At 43.6% G+C, this 21122-nt stretch overlaps 1 protein-coding gene across 1 annotated transcript in view; it reads right to left on the reverse strand.

The window, feature by feature from the left end:
- ITGA6 (integrin subunit alpha 6) overlaps positions 1 to 10443 on the reverse strand; it is a 36587-nt gene extending 26144 nt beyond the window's left edge. Inside the window, exons 1-8 of the mRNA XM_015561827.1 lie at positions 10300 to 10443; positions 8839 to 8918; positions 7449 to 7704; positions 5892 to 6023; positions 2745 to 2955; positions 1876 to 2069; positions 1657 to 1745; positions 850 to 968 (exon numbers count right to left, since the gene is read on the reverse strand). Coding sequence (XP_015417313.1) covers positions 850 to 968; positions 1657 to 1745; positions 1876 to 2069; positions 2745 to 2955; positions 5892 to 6023; positions 7449 to 7704; positions 8839 to 8883 — 1046 coding nt within the window. The 5' untranslated portion in view covers positions 8884 to 8918; positions 10300 to 10443. The remainder of the gene's footprint in view (positions 1 to 849; positions 969 to 1656; positions 1746 to 1875; positions 2070 to 2744; positions 2956 to 5891; positions 6024 to 7448; positions 7705 to 8838; positions 8919 to 10299) is intronic.
- Positions 10444 to 21122: the final 10679 nt, after the last annotated feature.

A 21122-nucleotide genomic window follows, 5' to 3' on the forward strand; every position in this document is an offset into this window, starting at 1 on the left:
AAAGGTGCAGACCAGTCCTGGGCCTCGGTTGCTTCGTGTGTAAAATAAGGGAGTTGGTTTTCCTTTCGTTATCAAATGATTTTGAAATTTACTTTCCTACTATCTATGAGGGCAAGAGGAACAAGTTTACAGGATTCACAACCAGTTTATGAGGACAGGAAAAATAAGGGTGTTTAAACGTCAACGACAGACAGAAGGAAGTATTTAACGAAAGACAGGTTATCTGCGGGGAAAGACTTGGTAACCAAATTTTGGTGCAGGAAGTCAAGTCTTCTTGATACCTGAGGGCTAGACCTCAAACTAGACCTAGAAGTTCAATTGCTTTTTGATGGAAACTTTGTTGAAATAGTTGAATGTTATAGACGCTTCTACCTTTTAAACATGTTGACTATTGTATGGTTGGTATCCACATGAACAGAGAGAAAAGGGTATAAAAGTAGAGCTGGAGAACCACCAGGTAAAACACGGGGTGGATGCTTTAACCTAAGAGAGGGCACGAAGTACCTCCTCACTCCCCACTGGGACAGTCGGGGAGGTCAGGTACCCAGGACGGGTGTATATTAGCATCAACACAAACCACTACTGAGAACTTCCCCCCGAGTTCTTTCTCTTCCCAATCACATACACGTGTTCATTTAGTCACCAATTCTAACCTATCTTTTTCTCTGTGAGTTCAAAATTAGCGAGATTTTACAAAATAGGTTTTTATCACATTGTGATACTATTCGCAAAAGAAAAATCTTCAAAATTCATGCCAGCTTTTGCCTTTTGAAGTACAGGCATTACAAATTTCAATTCAAAAGTCAAAATTTTAGTGTAACCCAAGTATTGAACATGCTTTTCACACACCTGAAAATAGTTACTGAATCTGACAGCGAGCCAACAGCAACATCAGGGTAGGAATTTCTATCAAGGTCCATGTTTCCAGCAATTGAATATCCAAAAAAACGTGAATTACCCTCGAGAACCTAAAAAGAACAGGTCATCAGAATGGACACGGGGCCACCAAAATGAGCTTCTTACCACCCATACTTTGAAAAAGACACACAAGTTTTTGAAATGAAGTTTAAGGGTTCACTAATAAATAAATTGTATTCAATTATAAATAAATCAGAACTAAGCATACATATGATGCATAAAAGTCACCTGACTTACACTGTATCTCAAAGAATAAAAGAGCCAATTTTTGATGAGCTTGTTTACTGTATGAAGTCAATAAGGGTATTTCAAACCAAACCTTTCTAACTGTCCCCCGAATGTCTTATTTTTCTCAAAAGCAATTTTTAGATTGTGGAGTCTGAATAATCCATGCAATAACAATCATCTCTTTCATTTGCCTGGTTTCATCTCTACTTAGTATGCTACTGAAGGAAATGCATCACATACATGTCCACCTACTTATGCTGTCAGTGTAGAACAGTATTTTCCTTGGATTACCTTGATTTCTCACTTATCAAAGACATTTTACAATTAAAACAAGCAAGTCATTGCAGTTATATCTATTTCCAAGCTATCTTCGAATAATACATTTTTTAAGATATAAAATTCATACTCCTGTGGATTTGTAAGCTAAAACTTGATTAGTGGGAAATTCACTTAAACTTAAATATTCTATCACCAGGCAAAAAGCTCAGACGCCCATCGTTATCTGGTTACCTGTGTTGGTTTGGTGTTTATTCCGCTCGCAGAGCCATGATAGATAAAAACCTTGCCATTACCATCATAGGGAGCTCCAACTGCAAGGTCTGTTGACAACATCACATGGTAACAAACATTACATTTTTAAAACATTTCAATACAATGTTTTAAGTAAGATAAACACTGGTCAAAAAATCTCGCTACAAATCATAATCATTTCATAATCTATTCTTTTACCTGGGTAGCCATCTTGATTAATATCGCCAATATTTTTGACGGCAATGCCAAACATAGAGTCTTTGGTTCCGTTAAGACGGATTGGCTTGACATTTTTCCACCGGCCTTGCTGGTTCATGTAGACATACACTGCACCGCCAACCTCTCCATCTCTATCAAAATACTGTGGGGCTCCAATCACAATATCCTGCCACCTAAAAGCACACAGAGGGGAGGAACGGTGAACCATCAGCTCAACAGTGAGCTTGGGGAGAGTACCACCAGCCCAGGTACAAGGACACAAAGAGATACATGGTAGAAAGGGCCCCAACTCTGCAATTCTATCTCATCAATTAAAGTATTTTTTAAAACCAAAGAAAAATTATGGAGGTAAAAACATGAAGCCAGTTCCCCGAGTTAGATCTAAGTGCAGAGACTCCCAGTCAAAGATTCCACTCCCCTTCTCCTTCCACTCCAGACCCAAACTGGCACCACCAGCCACAGACCTATGTACTGAGTTTGTCTCCAATCCCTACTTTCAACAGGACATTCTAGATGTTCCAACAACCCCTTAAGAAACCAGAGAAAAGAACCATGTAGGTGTCATTTTCCGAGTTAATGTTTCGCCCCAAATTTTAATTCTCACAGACCCATTCCCGAGACATGAGTAAAAACTAAAAACTGAAAAAGATGTAATCCTATATCTGAGAAGGGTAATGATTGTCTACTGCCAAAATATAAGTGATAGAGGCATGAAAGGATGCTAAACATTTGGCAGCATAAATATTCTTTGAATCAACTAACCTGAAAGGATGGCTCTTCTCAAGACCTACAGGAGCCGAAGAGGCTCCGATTTCCTGACAAATGCGAAATGACTAACATGCTCTCACCCATCTTTGTTGAGGTCCACCACTGCCACGTCGTAGCCAAAGGAAGAAGCCAGACCTTCTCCTTCAAATATGTGCTCGGGGAGAAGGTGTGCAGACTTCATGTCTCTTTTGAGCAAAACCACAGCTCCACTGTGATTGGCCCTCGGAGCACCAGATACAAAAGTGATGTCATCTTTAGAAATGATCCCTTTCCCTGAGTCCAAAGAAAAGCCTAGAAAAGCAAAATACAGCTCACATCAACTCTGTGCTTTAAAGGCATCGAACACTGGTAACTCCTTTCGCTTCCCACTCCTCTCCTTCTGACCCTCCCCACCAGTTATCACACTTACGATATGAAAGAGTCGCAGAGATATGACACAAGTACAAAGCAGTAGGCTATTTCACTGCTTTCTATGGAATATACTAAGACTTAAAGAAAAAAACCTATGCTATTTAGCATCTGTCCAACTTGAATCATGAAAGATTCATTAATCAGCTTGAACCTTATTTTAATATTAGAACTGTGGTAAAAGGAGATCAAATCAGGTACTAAATTACCATAGCAAACTGACATCAGATACACAGAGATACAACCTGATAGAATAATTGAGTGCATGTTGTGGGGTTCTGCTATAACAAATGATTCGTAATGTCCATCTTCATCAGTCCCCTTGGTAATCAGACAAGCATAAATGCCAACTTCATCCATACACCACAAGCGGCATTTCATTATTTTGAACCCACTTAGTTCTCAGACACAAACATGCAAACAAAACCATGATTGATGAGCCACAGCATTTGAGAACACACGCAAACAATAGAGGTGAGCAACTTAGCATCGATATCATTTTGTCAGGAGGGGGCGGAAAGCATTAGAACATCTCCTCGTAAAGCGTCAGGTAGGACGTCCGGTTACAAATACAAGATTTAATTGGGAGGCAAATATAAAAGCCCTTATCAAGACCATTCAAATTAAGCAAGTATTTCTGCAGAGGCGAGGCAGCGGCAGAGGGGTGTAAGGCCACCCTTTTTTATTGGGTTTTATTTATGCAAAGTTTCACCACTACTGTTGCAGTTCTCAAACTGTGTGCAGTGAGTCGAGAAATGGGATGAGCCACCAGTTTAGAGCAGGGCGAGCTAATCGAACCCAGCTCTGAAAAGCATCTGGCGGCAGAGCCTCCCCCGCAGCATGCTTCTCGTGCGGGCTTCACTTGAAATGAAATAGAAAATAAAAAGATTTATGCTCTGTACGGATCCAAAAAAAAAATGTTTTAAATGACCACGACCAAGACAATGGATTTGTCGTCCGGGAGATCACAAACCTAGGTAGCTATTCATCATCACGTCAGGGGACGTGTCGGGCTGCTCCCTGGGAGACTGTGTTTTATAAACAAACTGATCGGGATCCGTGTAGGAAACGCTGGTCAAAAACAGCAGGCCTGTGCACGTGCGAGAAGTGGAAGAGACGGAAGAAAAAGCAATTACGCCGGGTAGGAGGCACCACGGCGACCACCGTTCCTGCTGGATGATGAGGCCACCGCGGCATCTGGCAAGCCACTCTCTCTGCCAGCTTCCCAAGCCGCAAGCAGATCATTTCGTTCCCAAAACCCACTGACTTTTTGAAATGACAGATGCACGGACAGCGTGGACAACTGAAATGTAACCGTAAGAACTTGGGCTTTTTTCCCAGGCAGCCACTTTTGAGGAAATCCATTCTGAAAGCAGCAAATGTGTCAGACCCAAATGTCCCAATGGCAACGAAGCTCGGAAAACCCATGGGCCTCTATCCTAAAGACCAAAGTGTTGGCTTCTTGCCTAGAGCCATTAAAATGAAATGTTTCTCGCCATAAGCTTATCCTTGAATAATGCATTTGAAGAGAGGTTGTCTGTTAAAATATAATCGAATAAAGTATTGGTTTGTGATAGTATTTACCTTGAAAAACCATATTTAGTAACTGAGGCTGAAAACTGCTTGGCCCTGTGTCCCCTTCATGTCCTGCAAAGCCACTCACACACCCAGCAAGAGGGGCAATGATACTCATTTTACCATATTGTTGAGAAGATCAAATGAGACCCGTAAAGCATCACGTAGGTGCTTGACAAGTAGGTAAGTGTAACTTTTCCCTCTTCTGTGCCTTCACACTAAGTTTTTAATTTTTAATTTGGGGGGGAGGGTGTCTGAAAATTTTTAATTAACAGTTCTGTTTATACATACCTATATAACTAGAATAACTTATTTTTTAATGTTATTTTTCAATTAAGTTGACATTTAGAACAATTTTTTAAGAATATGTTTAATACATTATTTAGAATTATTCTTATATTTATTCCTATTTTTTTCTTTCCATTGTTCCAGTAATATCTTTAGCATACGGGTTCTTTTCTTAAAAAAAAAAAATAGGTTACTATTTGGGTTTAGGAGATTTTTTACATTTTTTCCAAGAAATGCACAATAATTATTCTTTATGTCACCTCACACTAAGAATTAAAGCTTTTAAAAGCCTTTGAGTAATTACCATAAGGCACATGAATAATTTAGGACCCATTAGTAATGCAAACACGCCTTAGGAGTTAAGGAACGGGCACTTAGCCATAATCTGGGTGTCCCCACGCTACTTCAGCAAGTCCTCTCGGCCTCGGCTGGGAGGCCCTGTGCCAACCCGCCAGGGCCCGGTGACACGAGGCCCCCATCCAGAAGCAGGGCCATCCCCTGGAGAAAGGCAATCACAGTGGAAGGACTTGAGGGTCTTGACCTGACACTTAAGAGTAACTTCATAAATGTGGCTCTTAGGAGTAGCTCTGGAAAGAGGCCCTGGAGAGAGGGGAGGCAGCTCAGCTCACTGACATCCATGCATTTATTCTCAGCTGCCCGAACTGCCTTTCTCAGGTTGCAGAGGCCAACACTGGCTCAGGAAACAGACTTCCATGCAGAGGACAAGACGATTTTAGGAGGAAGTAGGTTTAGTCCCCACTCAAGGGAGCCTCGGCCAGAAGGGAAGAATCGCAAGCCGCAGAACCACCAAGGCCTACATCAAATCCCAGCCAGTGCAGCCGCAGGCCCCTGGCTCCGCCTGACCTGTTCTCGGCCCAGAAGGCCAAGGTCTCGGGAGGGCAGTGGCCCCCAGAGGCCTCTGCAAAGGTAGGCGTGCCGTCTCCTCTGATTCCTACCTAAGTAACTGTTAGCAGGAACAGGAACTAGACTCTCGTCATGGTCAGTCTCTCCACCAACTTCATAAGGCCCATCTTCAAAGATGTTCATGTCAAAAAAAGTGTTATTCTTTTGTTCTACGCGAACAATCCCTACAGGAGTGAAATGGTAAAAAACAACAACAAAAAGTGAAGATGAAACAAAATAAAACAGGTGGATCCTAATAAAACATTCCTTATGTTATCACACTAAGTACAGCAAGAAAAGTTAGGAGGAAGAAAAGGCAGAGAGAAAGAAATGACTTTTGAGGTTATTGAAGTTAAAAATTATGTCCATGTAAATTTTTATGTCAAAGAAAGTTGTTCTTGTAATAAAAAAAAAAATGGCCTATGCACTTTTATGAATTATCTTTAAAATGCCATGAAAGGAGATGAAAATGGAAAGTTAACTAAATCTACAGAAAAACAATATTTTAAAAATGATGTGAACCTGATGATACTTTACATTTTCTATAATCTGAAATTGTTACCTTCTTTACTATAGTGTAAAATGAAATTAATATTTTGATCTGTTCTTCACTTTAACCAATATCTCATTTTGTAAAATTCTTCATTAAAAAGATTTCTTATAATAAACCCACTATGTGACTTTTTAAAAAGAGTAACCTCCTAAGTCAGGGTTAATAAAACAACAAGATATGTTTCCTATAAATTAAAGCATACATAATTGCTGGGTGTTTTATTATATTATGTATGGCATCTGTTCTTCCTAAAATAAAACTACTTCTAAATTAAATGTGTTGTTTTGATTAGGTCAAAATAACCTGACAAATACCGTTATGTGAAAGATTTGATTGGGGGTGGGGGGGGCAAAGGATACTGCTGCCCAAGGTCACTACGGATCACATACAGGGTAAGTGTTCTCAAGGATTGTATCTAACAGGAATTTAAAAACTTGGAAGTTTTTTAATGGAAAGGGAAAGTTTTCCTGACTAGTGAAAATGTTAAAACCTAAAACTTATCTTAATGACTTCCTTAAAATGTGGGCCATTCTTCCCCCTCCCCATTCCCATGCCTCCTTTCACTACATTACAATGATAATTAAACAATACCATAAACAACTTTTCTGCAAGTTACCTGAAATCATCATCTCAAAATTCCCTAATCTGACATCTACCCTTCTATTAGCAAAAGACTTAGAAGATACTCAATTCTTAATAGTTTTCAGATCACCACCTTAAAATTAAGACTTTCAGCTTCATGAGAGGCAAATATAAAACAGCAATACTACTCATGTTAAACTACTAATGTTAATTATCAAATACTTACAGAAAAAGTTAACTACTTGTATTAATGTAAATTGCTGGTGGAGAAAAAAATCTCTTTAAACATACACTTGCATCCTTATTTGCTTTTAAAAGTCGTATGATTTAGAGATTTTAATATCCTCCCCTACTTCTATAACTTACAAGCACATAGTAACACATTTTGTTTTAATTTAAAGTTTACCAAACCTTGGTGCATATAATAGAAATATGGTCATTCTCATCTCTATTTCTAGAAACACACATGTCATACCTTTCCAGTTGTAAGTTCCCGGGGCTCCGAATACAATGTAGTGAAAGTCTTTAGTAAAAGTAGCTGCTACGCCTTGCTGGCAAGAACCAAACTTTTCATGGCCTCTGAGTCGGCCATCACAGAAACTCCAGTCTCCTCCATCCATCTCATCTTCAATCCTGAGGTTCTGACTCAGGACATAACACCTTCCAAAGATGTCTCGGGATTCCTGCTTTGTGTTAACGTGTTGTCTTTTTTCATATCGATGAGCACATGTCTGCAAACAGATGGAATAAAGTAGCCCACGCATGTCTACAAACCTTATGGTTTTCATTACAAATGGATACAATGATCAACAATAAAAAGGATGTTAAATGTGCCCTCATCCTGGGATTGGATCCGAAACCAGTAAGTCTTCCCCCAAAGTGTCACTAAGAAGACCTTTAACCATAGAAACCATAGGACTTCTGTCTTATTTTCTCCCAAAGAATAATGTCCGGTCTGAACACTGAATGCCAATCTGTAATGTGCAGGTAGTTTATTTATGAATTTAGCTCATGCCAGAGCATGAACAATGGAAACACCTTATTTCATTTTCTTAATTTAATTGGCTTGGTGGCTGTATAAACCTTCACATCAGTCTGTTTCTGAAAATAGCCTGTTGCAGAGGAGAGAAACCATGGGCATATTTTCATAGGAATCAGGCAAACATAGCCAAACCAGACATTTTCCTGTTACCCATACTACTCCCTTATAATCCCAAATCCTAATTTATAACCTAAGCTCTGAGGTAGTTTATCCTATAAGGCAGAGAGAATTACACTGCTGGGAGAGATGAAATCATCTCTATAGTTTTACAGGGTATTCAAAGTGGCACCCACGCAATACAGGCTGAAAATACTTGACAACATACAAGTCTATGTCCCATAAAACAGCCCTTCAATATCAATATTCAATGTCCAGTAAAATTCTCATTTTTTCTCCAAATTCTATAAACACTTGTTACAGCGATCATATTTTGAAGGAGACACAAAAAGATCCTCATACTCCAGCCTGGGGGTCACTTCCCAGGTCACCCAGCATAATCCATCTATCAGACCCTCTCATTTTCCAAACCACTTCTACTCGAAGAAGCTCAGAATAAATCATGAGAGTTTAAACAATCTGACCTTACTTCCCATGACCATTCTCCATATATTTTATTCCTCATCTGTAAAAGTACATGGTTCCTGGGGCCATGTCCAACTTTCTTTTGCTTTTTTTATTCTAAGACCATCTAGAGTTTGAAATAGTCAATGGAATTTTGTTAGTAAGTTCTTTGAATTTGAGTGCTCTAAAGAAAAGCACTGCTGTGCTCACTGCGGTGAGCGGGCACTCGGACACTGTGGAATGAACACGCTCCTCTACTTACCACCACTTTGCCGCCGGGACCCTGGCTCTGCACAGTGACCCCCATCCACTGGTCTTCCTTGCTTTCCGAGGTAGGGTCGGCTGTGGGAAGCAGCACAGGTCACACAGTTAGGACTTCACAGTGACTGAAACAGGCGATGAACCAACAGATGAATAAAAACACAAGACACTTTTCTAAATAGCATTGAGTCCAAGTGTAACTGCTTAGTAAATTCAGCTACTCAGTCCAGAAAAATTACTTCTCATCTTAAGAAAACACATGGGTGATTGTTGGTAAGACTCTTGCATAAAATTCTTTACAAAACATACATAGGCTTGCCAGGTGGCCCTTCACCCTCTGACACCCAGTGTCCGGACTACAGAGAGGTATTTGAAAAGTTAAGACTTCCAGCTGCCAAAATCCAACTACCATCCAAACTAACAGAAAGTGTATGCTTCTCTACACACTCCCAAATCTGCTACATGCAGCATGAGCTGTTCTCCTCAGGTTCATTTTGTATTTTTCTACCGATGCCAACAAAGAAAGGGGTGTATTTCTTTTCACTCCTTCTGCCCCCCCAAAAGAAAGAAACCACAAATATCACCACGTGCTCATTTCAATACCAATCTGAATTTACTGTATGTCCTTCTAGCCAAATTTTTGCCCTTCCTCAATGAGAAGCATGGCAGGCAACAATTTTCAATCTAGAATCATTACAAAAACTATGGAAACTAAACAACTTCAAGTAGACAGAAGGGAAATGCCAAAATGTTAAATAAAAAGCGATTCTGTCTACATTACCAGTGGGTTTTCTTTATAGGTCACTGCCATTTACAAGTTTCCCATAATTAACATGTATTATTTTCTAATCAGAAAAAAAGCCAGTTCTAAAAGATGAAAAAGCAAGAGAAGAACATAAAAATAAAACATGAATCTACAAATCTACTCAGACCACGTATGTCAAATGAGGTTTGGTTGGAGCTTCTCAGTCGCTAATAATTGCTCTGCCCAACATACAGTCCTCACAAAACCAGCCTGTACCTGAGACAGTAGGGAAAAATTTATCCATGTTGGTCGGCTCATTTCAGAGAGATCTTAAATTTAAAATCGGCTTTCTCCCAAATACTTAACGGCAAGAGAGAACTTTGGGCTGCCATGTACTAGACATGCACATTCAATTCTCTTCCCTGCTCTGAATTCAGCTTTTCAGCAGCCTCCTGTAGAACTTCAACACGTCGCTAGGTGGCAGCATCAACACACCGTATCAGGGCTAGGAGGAGCCGCAATACTGTGCATCTCAATGGGATTTAGAAAGTAGTAAATGTTTTCAGGGCAAACAAGAAACAGTTAAGGCTGATGCAATTACAAGTGCCCGCCCTCTCTCCAAGAATGCATGCTGGTCCCCCTTTCCTTCCTCATGGGAAGGGCAAGCGGGGTACCGAGGAGCTGGCCCAGGGAACACTGAGTGCGCGCAGAACACACCATCGTTGTCAAACTCAATCCGTGTGCACGGGTCCCGAGAGGTGATGTCGCAGCTGTACAAGCCTCCTGTCCGGTTGGCCCTCTGCAGCGGAAGGGCCACTGCCCGAGGGGCCCCCACCAGCAACCTGTGGACAAAACAGAGAATTGGGGCTGTGAGTTTAATACATCTCAGCCAGTCAGTACTGAGATACTGGGCTTACGCTTTGTCAAGGAGTCCACTAAGTCTCTGCAGCCTAGGCAGGGGGGGCGAGCAAAGGTAGAGTCCTGTGACTGCAACACACACACATGCAACTCCTGCGCAAGTCAAGCACAAGGAGACGGGCTGCTGAAACCAAACAAAAAACACGTCCGTCTCTCCCATCGCTCCTAGTACAGCAGCTCTCTCCCGGGTACGATTCTGTTGTTTTAATAGACAGTTTTCATAGAACATGACCCCTTCACCTAAGCCAAAGAGATCCAATGGAGCTCAACAGACAAAACCAACAGTCAGTCTCACAATGGAAGGGGGGGGAAATTATCACATTAAACATAACAAGTGATAGAAAATGCCAATTTCTAATGTGTACTGTGTCTTCCTGAGGTATTTTTCAAAGGTAATTTTTACTAGACCCTAGATTTCAGCTTCTGTATTGTTAAGTGAGTTAAACCAGAACGCTATTAGACTGGCGTGGCTCTAATGTGATAGTGGCCTACGTGAGGGGAAAAAAGAAATCTCAGCTTGTAAATGTCTCAAGGTTATCAAGTCAAACCCCAAGGACAACCAATCACACACAGCCAAGGAGGCTTTAACTTAACTTATAGCTGATCAAGTCCTCTCCTTTCTTTGCTTCCTTGCTTTGTCTGTATCAATCTTTCCCCCACTCCTATTGCTGGAGCACTCCTAACCTCTTCCATTTTGGCGATTTGAATCCATTTTTGCTCAAATAAACTTGTAAAAATTTTAATATGCATCAGTTTGCTTTTTTTTAACGATAATGATTTAGCACCTAACCTTTGCCCAAGATAAAACTCAATGAATTCCTCTCTTTTGCAGTTGGCCTCTTTCCCCATCAATTCTTACTAATCTTGGCAATCTTACCATCTCTGACAAACTCCTCCACTATCACCCAATCGGTCTTGCATAAAGGATTCAGGGAGGGTCTGGGTGGTTCCATGTATGTACTAGACATCATAATATCGCTTCTTTCTTCCCACCCCCCTCCCCCCAGTGTTCATGCTATCTCCTCTAAGAGGGGCCCCTGACCCAAACACACAATCCTCAAAATCTCAGTTTCACAGCCAGGAGGGATCCTTGGAGACCCACAACCTTTCTGCTGGGTTCCTTTTGCTAACGCTCTTTACTCACCAGCAGTTTTACAATCTTTGGGATCTCGCTGACTGGTGGGGACAAATGCTTAAAGAAAGAACACACTCCTGACTGGACCGAAAGAAATGAGGCTGGAACTGAGGAAAAGAGCCGAGAAAACGAATATGAACAAACTACCAATTCCCCCAAACAGAAAACAAGGCACTCCTGGCCTTCAAGAAATCCACAAACCTCAGACACAGAAGCAAAAAAATCAACCCACAAAGCAAGCAGTCCCTACCACCTCTGCCTCCGCTGTGATCCCACTGAAGGACTGAATGAATTTTTTTTTTTTTTTAACCAACGCAATGCAGTGGGTGCAACGGGTAGAAAATGCACTCAGAAAAAAAGAGGGGAACCAGGCTGTGCCCAGGTAGAGCCAGTGAAGCAGGGTCTCACAGACAGAGTGAGGTGTGACTCATGTGGGAACACGCATCCCTAACACCATCGTTCCTCCCAGACCCCTTCATGCTGGCCCAGTCAGCCGCCACCTCCAATCCTCCCTACCCTTGAAGGGAGGAAACTAATCACACCAAGGTTCAGAACTGGAACGGAGTCTGAGCAGGACCGAGGTGGAGCCCTTGGTGCCTGGAACTTCTTGGCAAAGCAAGGCCAAGGGCCACAGGGGTCTCCATGGAGCTGCCCCACACCGATTCCATTCATGTCCATGATCCCAGGAGCTCTGACAAATAGCTGAGAGGTGACCTGGCCTGGACTGTGAGCAAACAGGTTCAATTACCTGGCAGGTGTGGGGACAGAACCCTGTCCCAGGTCCTGGCAGGGATAAGCCAGGTGTGGGGGTCGGAATCACAGTCAGGAGGTGTGAGCAGAGGAAGCACAGAGAGCACATCCCGCCTCTGGCTAGATGGGTGGAGAAGAGAGACCTGTGGAAGGAGGGCGAATGCTCTGTCTTAAGGTCTCACAACTAGTTGGTAGCCCAGACAAAAATTACTTTGGAGCCGCGCTTTCTCCGTCCTTTTAAACGGCTTCATAGGAACTAGAACGCAGGACGTTAAGGCATTTACCACCCGCTGAAAGGGCAAACCCTACCCAGATGAAACACTGAAATAAGACCTGCACCGCATGCAAGACTCAATGCGGGAAGGCAGCGGGGGGGAGGGGGGCAGTGCCACTGCAGTGGGCGGGGTGAAGATCGGGGAAGAGATTTCCTATAAAGATAACCAACTCCGACCGGAAGGCTCGAAGGAGCAGCCCAGAGTTCCAAGATTATTACTGTATCTCCTCTGACCACCTCCTCTTCTCCTCGGCCACGCCCAAGGAGGCTGGCAACCTACCTGGGGCAGGTACAGGGCTTGTTGTTTCCTGTGTACTGTACTTGCTTATTCATTCCACAGTCAAGAGCCTCCTAGGCTGAATAAGGACTCATCTCCTCCCCTTCCTGCCAAACTGTCCCTTGTGGAGCCAGAGCCATGAGCTGGTCATTAAACCACAGGAAGGTAGAGGAAAGGCGAGGGCGGGCCAGAGTGCTGTGCGCAGCCAGAGGAGGGCGCCAAAGCCTGCCTGGGAGGAAGGCATCACCCAGAGGTAACTGGAGCTGGAGGGGCCAGGTGAGGAGCAGAGAGCCAGAGGGAAGGCTGAGAGGGAAGGAGCCAGAGGAGTAGGAGTGATGAGATGGAGCCACGGAGCCCCACACTTCCGCCGCCTGCTGTGCCCTGCGGGAGACAGGTGTTTCCTTGCATCACGTTGTGTAAAAAGCTGCAGAGATTATTCCACTTACAGAGCAGCACTTCCTCCCAGCACCTTTTCTCTTGGCTGTGTCCTAGGGTTTCTCCCTACTTGGTACACCTCCATCTTCCATGGAGTCCCTTACCCTTGTGGCTAAGGAACCACCTGGGATGGAAGAAGGCAGGGGTGCTCTGTGGCCTTAGGTCCAGGCCCAGGCAGCCAAAGGAGGAAGAGCAGACACTCATGGGGGGAGGGGGTGTCCCTGGGACCACACATACAGAAAAACAATGATTGGGGGAGGGGTTAATCAGATAAAATCAAAGTCATGGAAAAGGTAAGGTAGCACCTTAATGGGAGAACACAGTCACCCCAACCAAACTCAATAATTGGCAGGTGTCTTAATCCTTGCAGTAAAGCTAAAGCTGCCCTCTCTGGTTCAGGAAATAGGCAAACTCTTCATTCTGCTCAAAACCAGCCTTCATCACAGGAGGAAACAGCCATTAGCTGAGGCTGCGTCTGGCAAGAACAAATCAAAAACAGAGCTGTGTCCAGTCAGTGACACTGTCCCTGGTGCAACCCATCTACTTCCTAACCCAAGTCCTTCAGGACCCTGGTCTACGCCATTGGGAACAAAGCCAGCTCCTGAGCCAGCAGGGAGAGCACAGCTCCCGGAGGGACAGTCTGCATCTAGGGGACCCCTGGGACACACCAACACCCAGTTTCTGCTCAAACCCCAGCTTCCTTCCCTTTGCCCCCAATGCCCTTTGATGCTGGATTCAGAGAGCAGCAGGCATCTCTGGGCACCACCAGAAGATACCCACAGCAGCTCCTGGCACCTGGGCAGCAGCTGCCAGGCTGTTCAGCTCATTTCCCTTAAGAAGCAGAGCAATAGCAGCTGCTCTTAGTGCTGACCCACCCAGTACGTGTGGAGGAACCCAGAAACAGTAACAACGTTCAGAGTGACAGGGACTAAGCGATATAAATTATGGCCTCCAATGGGAAGTAGTGGAAATCAACAGAACAGTGTCTAAGAAGCCTATTTCCATATCAGATCCAAAGGAAAACTGCATCAAGGAAGGGTAAGAATTTGGGTTTAAACTAAGATAGTTTTAGACACCAAAGGAACAGGAAAAATTATTTCTGAAATTGCTTTCCACACGGCAGTGGATAATGACCTCCACTATTTTAAAGCCATACTGACATAAAAACGCCTGGGGATTCCAACATATTGAAAAACCCACATTTAGAAGACACAACAGCCCTAGCTGCTTTGGCTCAGTGGATAGAGCATCAATCAGCCGGCCAACTGAAGGGTCCCTGGTTCAATTCGCGTCAAGGGCACATACCTGGGTTGCAGGCTCAATCTCTGGCCCTGGTTGGGGGTGCATGCAGAAGGTAGCCAATCGATGTTTCTCACATCGGTGTTTCTCTCTCTGTCTCTCACCCTCCCTTCCACTCTCTCTAAAAATCAATGGAAAAAATACCCTCGGGTGAGGATGAACAAAAATAAAAAATAGAATACAGGACAAAAACTGATGAGGAATAAAATTTGTAATAGTAAAATGCAATGTAAAAGGCTAACCACACAAGTGAGACTGTAACTGAGAATATAATATAAATTCAAGTCGTTGAGTCTAGATCAGAATTCTCGGCACAAAGATTCAGGACTCCCTATCATGCTATTAACCACAAGGTTATTTCAACAAACTTATTCAAATAAGCCACACTCCAGTTTCCTATAGTCAAGTTCTCACCCAATTAGCATACTTTTATATAACTACTTCAACCCAAAGTCTTAAATACTGGGGCACTTTCCAAACTCTGGGGACAATAGCAGCTTTGCTTCATTGTTTTTGGCAATAATTCATTTCCTCAAGGATTAAAGATCCTGCCTGCAGCCATGCAACTTTGTCTCAGGAAACATGAAATATTGCTTCATTAGAACAAGGACACTATTCTTGCTTAATTTAAAACACAGCCTAGCCTTCTTAGTTTGTCCAAATTAAGCCTTAAAAAATTAGGAGATGGCATTAACCATTTCAACTGTTACCTCTTCATTTAACCCATCTTCAAAGTTAGTTTTTTTTTTATTTTTGTTAAAGTAAAAAATACAAATAAAAAAGAAAGAACTTACAATGGAAAGCAACCGACTCCAAACTCATCCCCAGCCCCACTCTCTGGGCAAAGTTTTTGTTTAAATTTCTGAATTTACTTTTAACTCTAGATATTGTTTATACATTTATTTCTAGATATATCAGTTTTAAGCAATACTTGTTGACCCCACAATATGAAAAGAACTTAAACTACTTGCTATTTTGTCTATGTTTAATAACTATATTATTTTAGTTCTTCTCCTTGCTACCCTTTAAGTTTTAAATAATGCATGTTAACCTCTACTTTTTCCTTCATCGACTGCTAACACAACCTCTCCATTCCCCAGGCGGTGACATGACGCTATCAGCAATCTAACCCTTTCTCCCAAACTTTCCTCTTGGTCTCTCCAAGACCAACCATCTGTTAGCTATACTTTTACATTATCAGAGCCATTACCACTTACATCTTGTCATGTAACCACAGTTCGGTCATCTGTTCTTTAATGCAAACAGATAAATATCATTCAGGGCTGAACCAAACTGCACTGAAATGATCCTCTTTCTTTCTGAGACCAGAATCAGAAGCCCTCGACCTCAAAGGAAACTGTTCCTAGCATCAAGGTCAGACTTATCTTACATCCTATCAATTGGTGTACTTCGCATCTGGACCATGACTTTTGCTTTTCTTGGCTTTCCTTTCTCATTGCCTTTCCTTCTCCTTACATTGTTTATTCTAGCTTCAATCTCTCCTACGCTCCCAGTCATACCTGCATGGAATTGGGACCTCCTTGGTCCCAGTTTCCTTCTCAGAGCCTTGTACCTCCTGCTACCATCCAGACTGCTCCTCTAGGCCTGCTATAGGTCCTCCTGGGACTTCCCTCCCTGCCCTCCTGGGTTGATCTGCTTTGAGCTGGGTTCCCACATTTTCCTCTTATTTGAATTACTTTCTTTTAAAAAAAATATATTTTATTGATTTTTTACAGGAGGAAGGGAGAGGGCTAGAGAGTTAGAATCATCAATGAGAGAAACATCAATCAGCTGCCTCCTGCACGCCCCCTAATGGGGATGTGCCCACAACTAAGGTACATGACCTTGACCAGAATGGAACCTGGGACCCTTCAGTCTGCTGGCCGACGCTCTATCCACTGATGCTCTATCCACCGAGCCAAACCGGTTAGGGCTGAATTACTTTCTTAAATAACACCCTAAGGAACACTATATGAAAGGTAAACCTGAGTCCCTGCATAGACAAAAATGTCATTATTCCACTCTCCCCAGCTGGATAGTTTGGGTATAGGACACTAGGGAAAAACATTTTCTTTGATGTTAACACTCTAATTCTTTCTAGTATCCAGCGATGCCTATAAAAATTCTGATGTTAAGTCCAATTTTCATTTCTTTGAGGGCGACTCTGAGGCTCTCCACTTTGCCCCAGGTGTTCTGAACAGCAGGACAGTGTCTGTGTGGGAGCCTTTATTCGCTCACTGGGCACTGTGCGGCCTCTGTCGGTTTATAGACTGGGCACATCACTTTCCAGGAAACACCCACCCTGCATTGATCATTTCCCTCATTCCATTATCTTTGGATGAATCTACCTTCTCTCTCTTTTTCCTCTCCTCTCTGTGGTTCTGGGATTTTTCAACATTTCCCAGTCCTTCTATTTTAAATTTCAATTGAATTTAAATTCAATAAAAATTTAAATGTCGGCACTTATAATCTCCAAAAGCTTTTCATTCTGATTGCGTCTTTTACATAATGCATCCTATTCTTCTTTTGTGAATTTAGTATGTTCTCAAAATTCTGAGTATTTCAGTATTTTACCTAGAAGTCTCTCCCCTCCCCAGGTCTCTTCCTGTCCCTGGATCGTCTGTTTCTTCCCGTTTTTCTGTTGGTTACTTCAGGCACCTTTTCTGCTGCTGGCTCTAATCCTTGGTTCTCCTGTTCGGCTGTTGTGGGAAAGGCCCCTTTCTGGCTGGGTCTGGGCAGAGCAGGAGTTCTGAGAGAGAGCCCTGGGAGCGCCTGCTCCCGAGGTTCTCACTTCAGGCGCAGTGGGCAGGGAGCTGTTGTCAGGCTGCAGACCGCCCCGCTAACGCTGGCGGAGGAAGGCTTCATCCTTGGGGTGCCAGCATTCACACGAGGAACCCTACCCTGTTTGAAAACAGTGTCACTGCCTCCCTCGCCTCTTCTACAGGAATCCATTCTTTTTTATTTTTAATTGAGTTAGAACTGATTTAAGCTTTGTAAAACCTGCACATGTCAACATTTCCATCCCTCTCCCTGCCAAGGAAGTGTTATGGGTTTTTGTTTTGTTTCTGGCTAGAATAATAAATGCCAGCAGCCTGTACTCTGCAGTTAGTGGATGAGGGTGTCACAGGGCGTCCCTGGACCTCCACAGAGACCTTCCGTTCCAGAGCCTCGCCTCCTTCCCAGGCCACGCCTCCTTCCCAGGCCACGCCTCCTCTCCAGTCCCCGCTTCCTTCCCAGGCCACGCCTCCTTCCCAGTCCCCTCCTCGCGATGACCCCCAGGTGGCCACTGGGGAGAACCCCCCTCCTTCCTCAGTTCCACCTGATTGTGACTCCTTCCTGTAGCCAGGTCGCAAAGCAGAGCCCACCTGCTTTCTGCCTTTCGGTAACCTCCCAGCCACCACGGAGCCCTGAGGAGCCTGGAGGGAAGTGCACCCAGAGTACCACCTGGAACCCCAAGTCAAAATCCAGTATCTTGAAGGAATCAGATTTTCATCGCAGCCTAGTTCCCCCGCAATTGAAGGCAATGTCCTTCCCAGCTGTTGCCACATCTCTTTAGCGCTGCTACCACCCCTACATGCCAGGTGCAGGCCTACACACATAAGACTCTTTCCACAGAAAATAATCCAGAAAGGGTGTGCTGTTTTGCCACTTTGTATATTTAGGCTTTTATGATGCAGATGAAATAGTTGATTGACAACATTTGATCATTTATATAAAAGTGTAAAATAACATATTAAACATTCTCTTAAAATAGTTTTATTTGTATTTCATGAAGTGATTTTGTTTGAACTTCCTATGTTTCTTTGACATTACTTCCTAAAAGCAATGTCAAAGACATTGCCCGTTTTCCAGAGCACTTCCAGGACATGTCAAAGTTTATAGCAATATCCAAGACTTGCAATCTGGATGCCAAATCCTGGAGAATCGTTACCAAATGGAGGAAAAGAAATTTAGCTCGCTTCTTTAAATCAGTTTATTTTATTTAAAATATTTTAAAACCAAATTTAACCTCTTTCCACATCCACATTACAACTGATGATGGTCCTTTTAGGCTAATGTGTTTATAACAGAACTTTGTGGTTCACAATAAAGTAATCAGGAGGGCAGCTGTCACAGGAGAAGGGTTTTATAAGGCTCCGATATAAGTCATGATAGTTTGGGGGTGAAAAGAAATCATGCCTTATTTTCAAGGGTGTACAGAAAACAGCTCTTCAAGACCCCCAAATCAGAGAACATGGCGCTTTGGACAGACATCGTAAGAAAGGCCCTGGGCCACGCCTTCTCTCCTGCAAGCTCTAGGCTCTTCTGCACAAAGGCCATGTTGTACCGAGCCAGTTTTGGTCATCAGTCTATCCACAAAGCACAGAGTGGTTAAAGCCTGCAGTCCTTAGCCAGGCTGACCATACATACAAACTCCCCCAGGACCTTTGTCTTGGGCCCCTTTTCATTCTCAAAAAATGCCCTAGTGTGGAAGACACATTACACCGTCACCCCAGCCTCAGATATAAAGCTGGCAAAGCAACTGACTCATGCAGCCGCTTGAATGTAATGATGCCCTGCTTGGAATTCCAATGGCGTGGCCGGATCTGGCCGTGGTTCCACAGGCACTTGTGAGTGCTTTGGCCCGGGAGGCCCTGTGCCCAGTCTCCACAGGAGCAGCCTGTCTGGTCACCAAGCTCCGCCAGATTTATGAGAGTCCTTCTCCCCAACCAGGGGACTCTCCAGTTGTCCACTGACAGCAGCACTGTCCCTCCTCCGGCTGGAGAGGGAAGTGCCTGCTTTCCCAGGGACAGTGGTCAAGAGGGAATGCCACACCCTTCCACCATCCCCTGGCCACCAGCAGCAAACCTGGTAGCCTGGCGAGATGGGGGAGGAGTCTGCCCTTTCCTCCCCTCCCTGCTCCACCTGGTGAAGAGAAGGAGAGGAGGCATTAAAGCTTGTTAACGCTTTCACCCAAACTGTGCATCTCTGCCGGTGCCAAGTTCCTCTCAGGGGAGAGAGGGCCTGGCCTGATTCTCTCTCCTCTGCAACCAGAAAATCAGTAAATAATAATAATAACTATATATATATATATATATATATGAGATTGAAGAAATATACCTGAGATCTCTGCATTCACCAATATTGATACTTAGCGGTCCTGAGCATTAGCAAATATTACTGCACCCCGGTATCCCTTTGGGCATATCTGCTGCCTGCCGCCCCAACTACTCCTTGGTGTCAAGGAGCCCAGTTTGAACTCATCTGAGCCCCCAGTTTTAGGGAAACAAGGATGATGGTTCATAAAGGACCTGCCCAGGTCACAGTGAATTACACGGCCTGCATTATCGCCTTAATAATCAAAACAACTAACCACCTGCAAAGAACTAGTAGGAGGAGAAAGATGGACAAGGAAACTGACTACATTCCACCTCTTTCTGAATCAAACTAAAATGATATTCCATTGTCTTGTTTGAGAGGCCTCCCCAGAATGTCAAATCCCTCCACACTCTCAGCAATAAGATTGGGCACCAGGACCCTTTGCTGCAACCCTAGGTGGCTACTCCTCAGGCAGCCCAGTGCTTTTTCACAAGAAGGGCAGCACCCTGAGCAGTGAGCCAACTATGACACTCTGTAATTACAAGTCCTTCACATACACTTCTACTCAGATATGTTTCAGCAACTTAGAGACGGATAAACCAAGGCTCAGACATTACCTGACATGGGTAGGACTTCAAGCCCCATACCCTTCCCACATGCCGTACCCTTCCCAATACAACTGGTAGCCATCCCTCCGCCATCTGGCCACACCCCGGCCATCTACCATCATTTGCCCCAACTCTCCTCACTTCCGGGCACACAAAGGCCTTGCTTGGTGCCTTTGCTCACCGTGCTTCCTGCCATCCTGCCCCCACCTCACGAGAGCTCTCCTTACCAACAATTTCCAAACTCCAGCTCCACGCTTTCCATATGGATTTGCCTTCAAGACCCTGAGCTCGACTTTCACTTTTTCCAAAGTAAACTTGCCTGGACAGGCTTTCTCCCAGCTCCCCTTTTAGTGGGCTATAAACTCCTTGAGGGCAGAAAAGTCGTCCTATTTTATTTTTGTAACCTCAAGGGTGTTTGGCCAAGAAAATTCAAAACCTATTTAACTATACAAACTGGCTGATCCAGTTGGGCAAGTATGAGTTACAATTCACAGTGGAACAAATCTGCTTACCTCCTAGCCTTGAGCTTTCACATACAGAAATCTGATTAGAAGGCTGAGGCTCGCTTTTCTCTGTGAATTATAAATCTCACTTTCAAAAGACTAGATTTCTCATAACCTTCCAAGAAATCACATAATAAAAAACATATCCCCTACCTGCAAATGAGGGCAAACAACCTGTCATTGTTAGCAATACCCTGGCAGCTCTCCTCTCCCCTGCTCTTATATTAGGCACTCTGCTCGAAGTTTATCAGGAAGTAGACAC

Source organism: Myotis davidii, unplaced genomic scaffold (genome assembly GCF_000327345.1).
Source record: "Myotis davidii unplaced genomic scaffold, ASM32734v1 scaffold370, whole genome shotgun sequence".
Lineage (NCBI taxonomy): Eukaryota > Metazoa > Chordata > Mammalia > Chiroptera > Vespertilionidae > Myotis > Myotis davidii.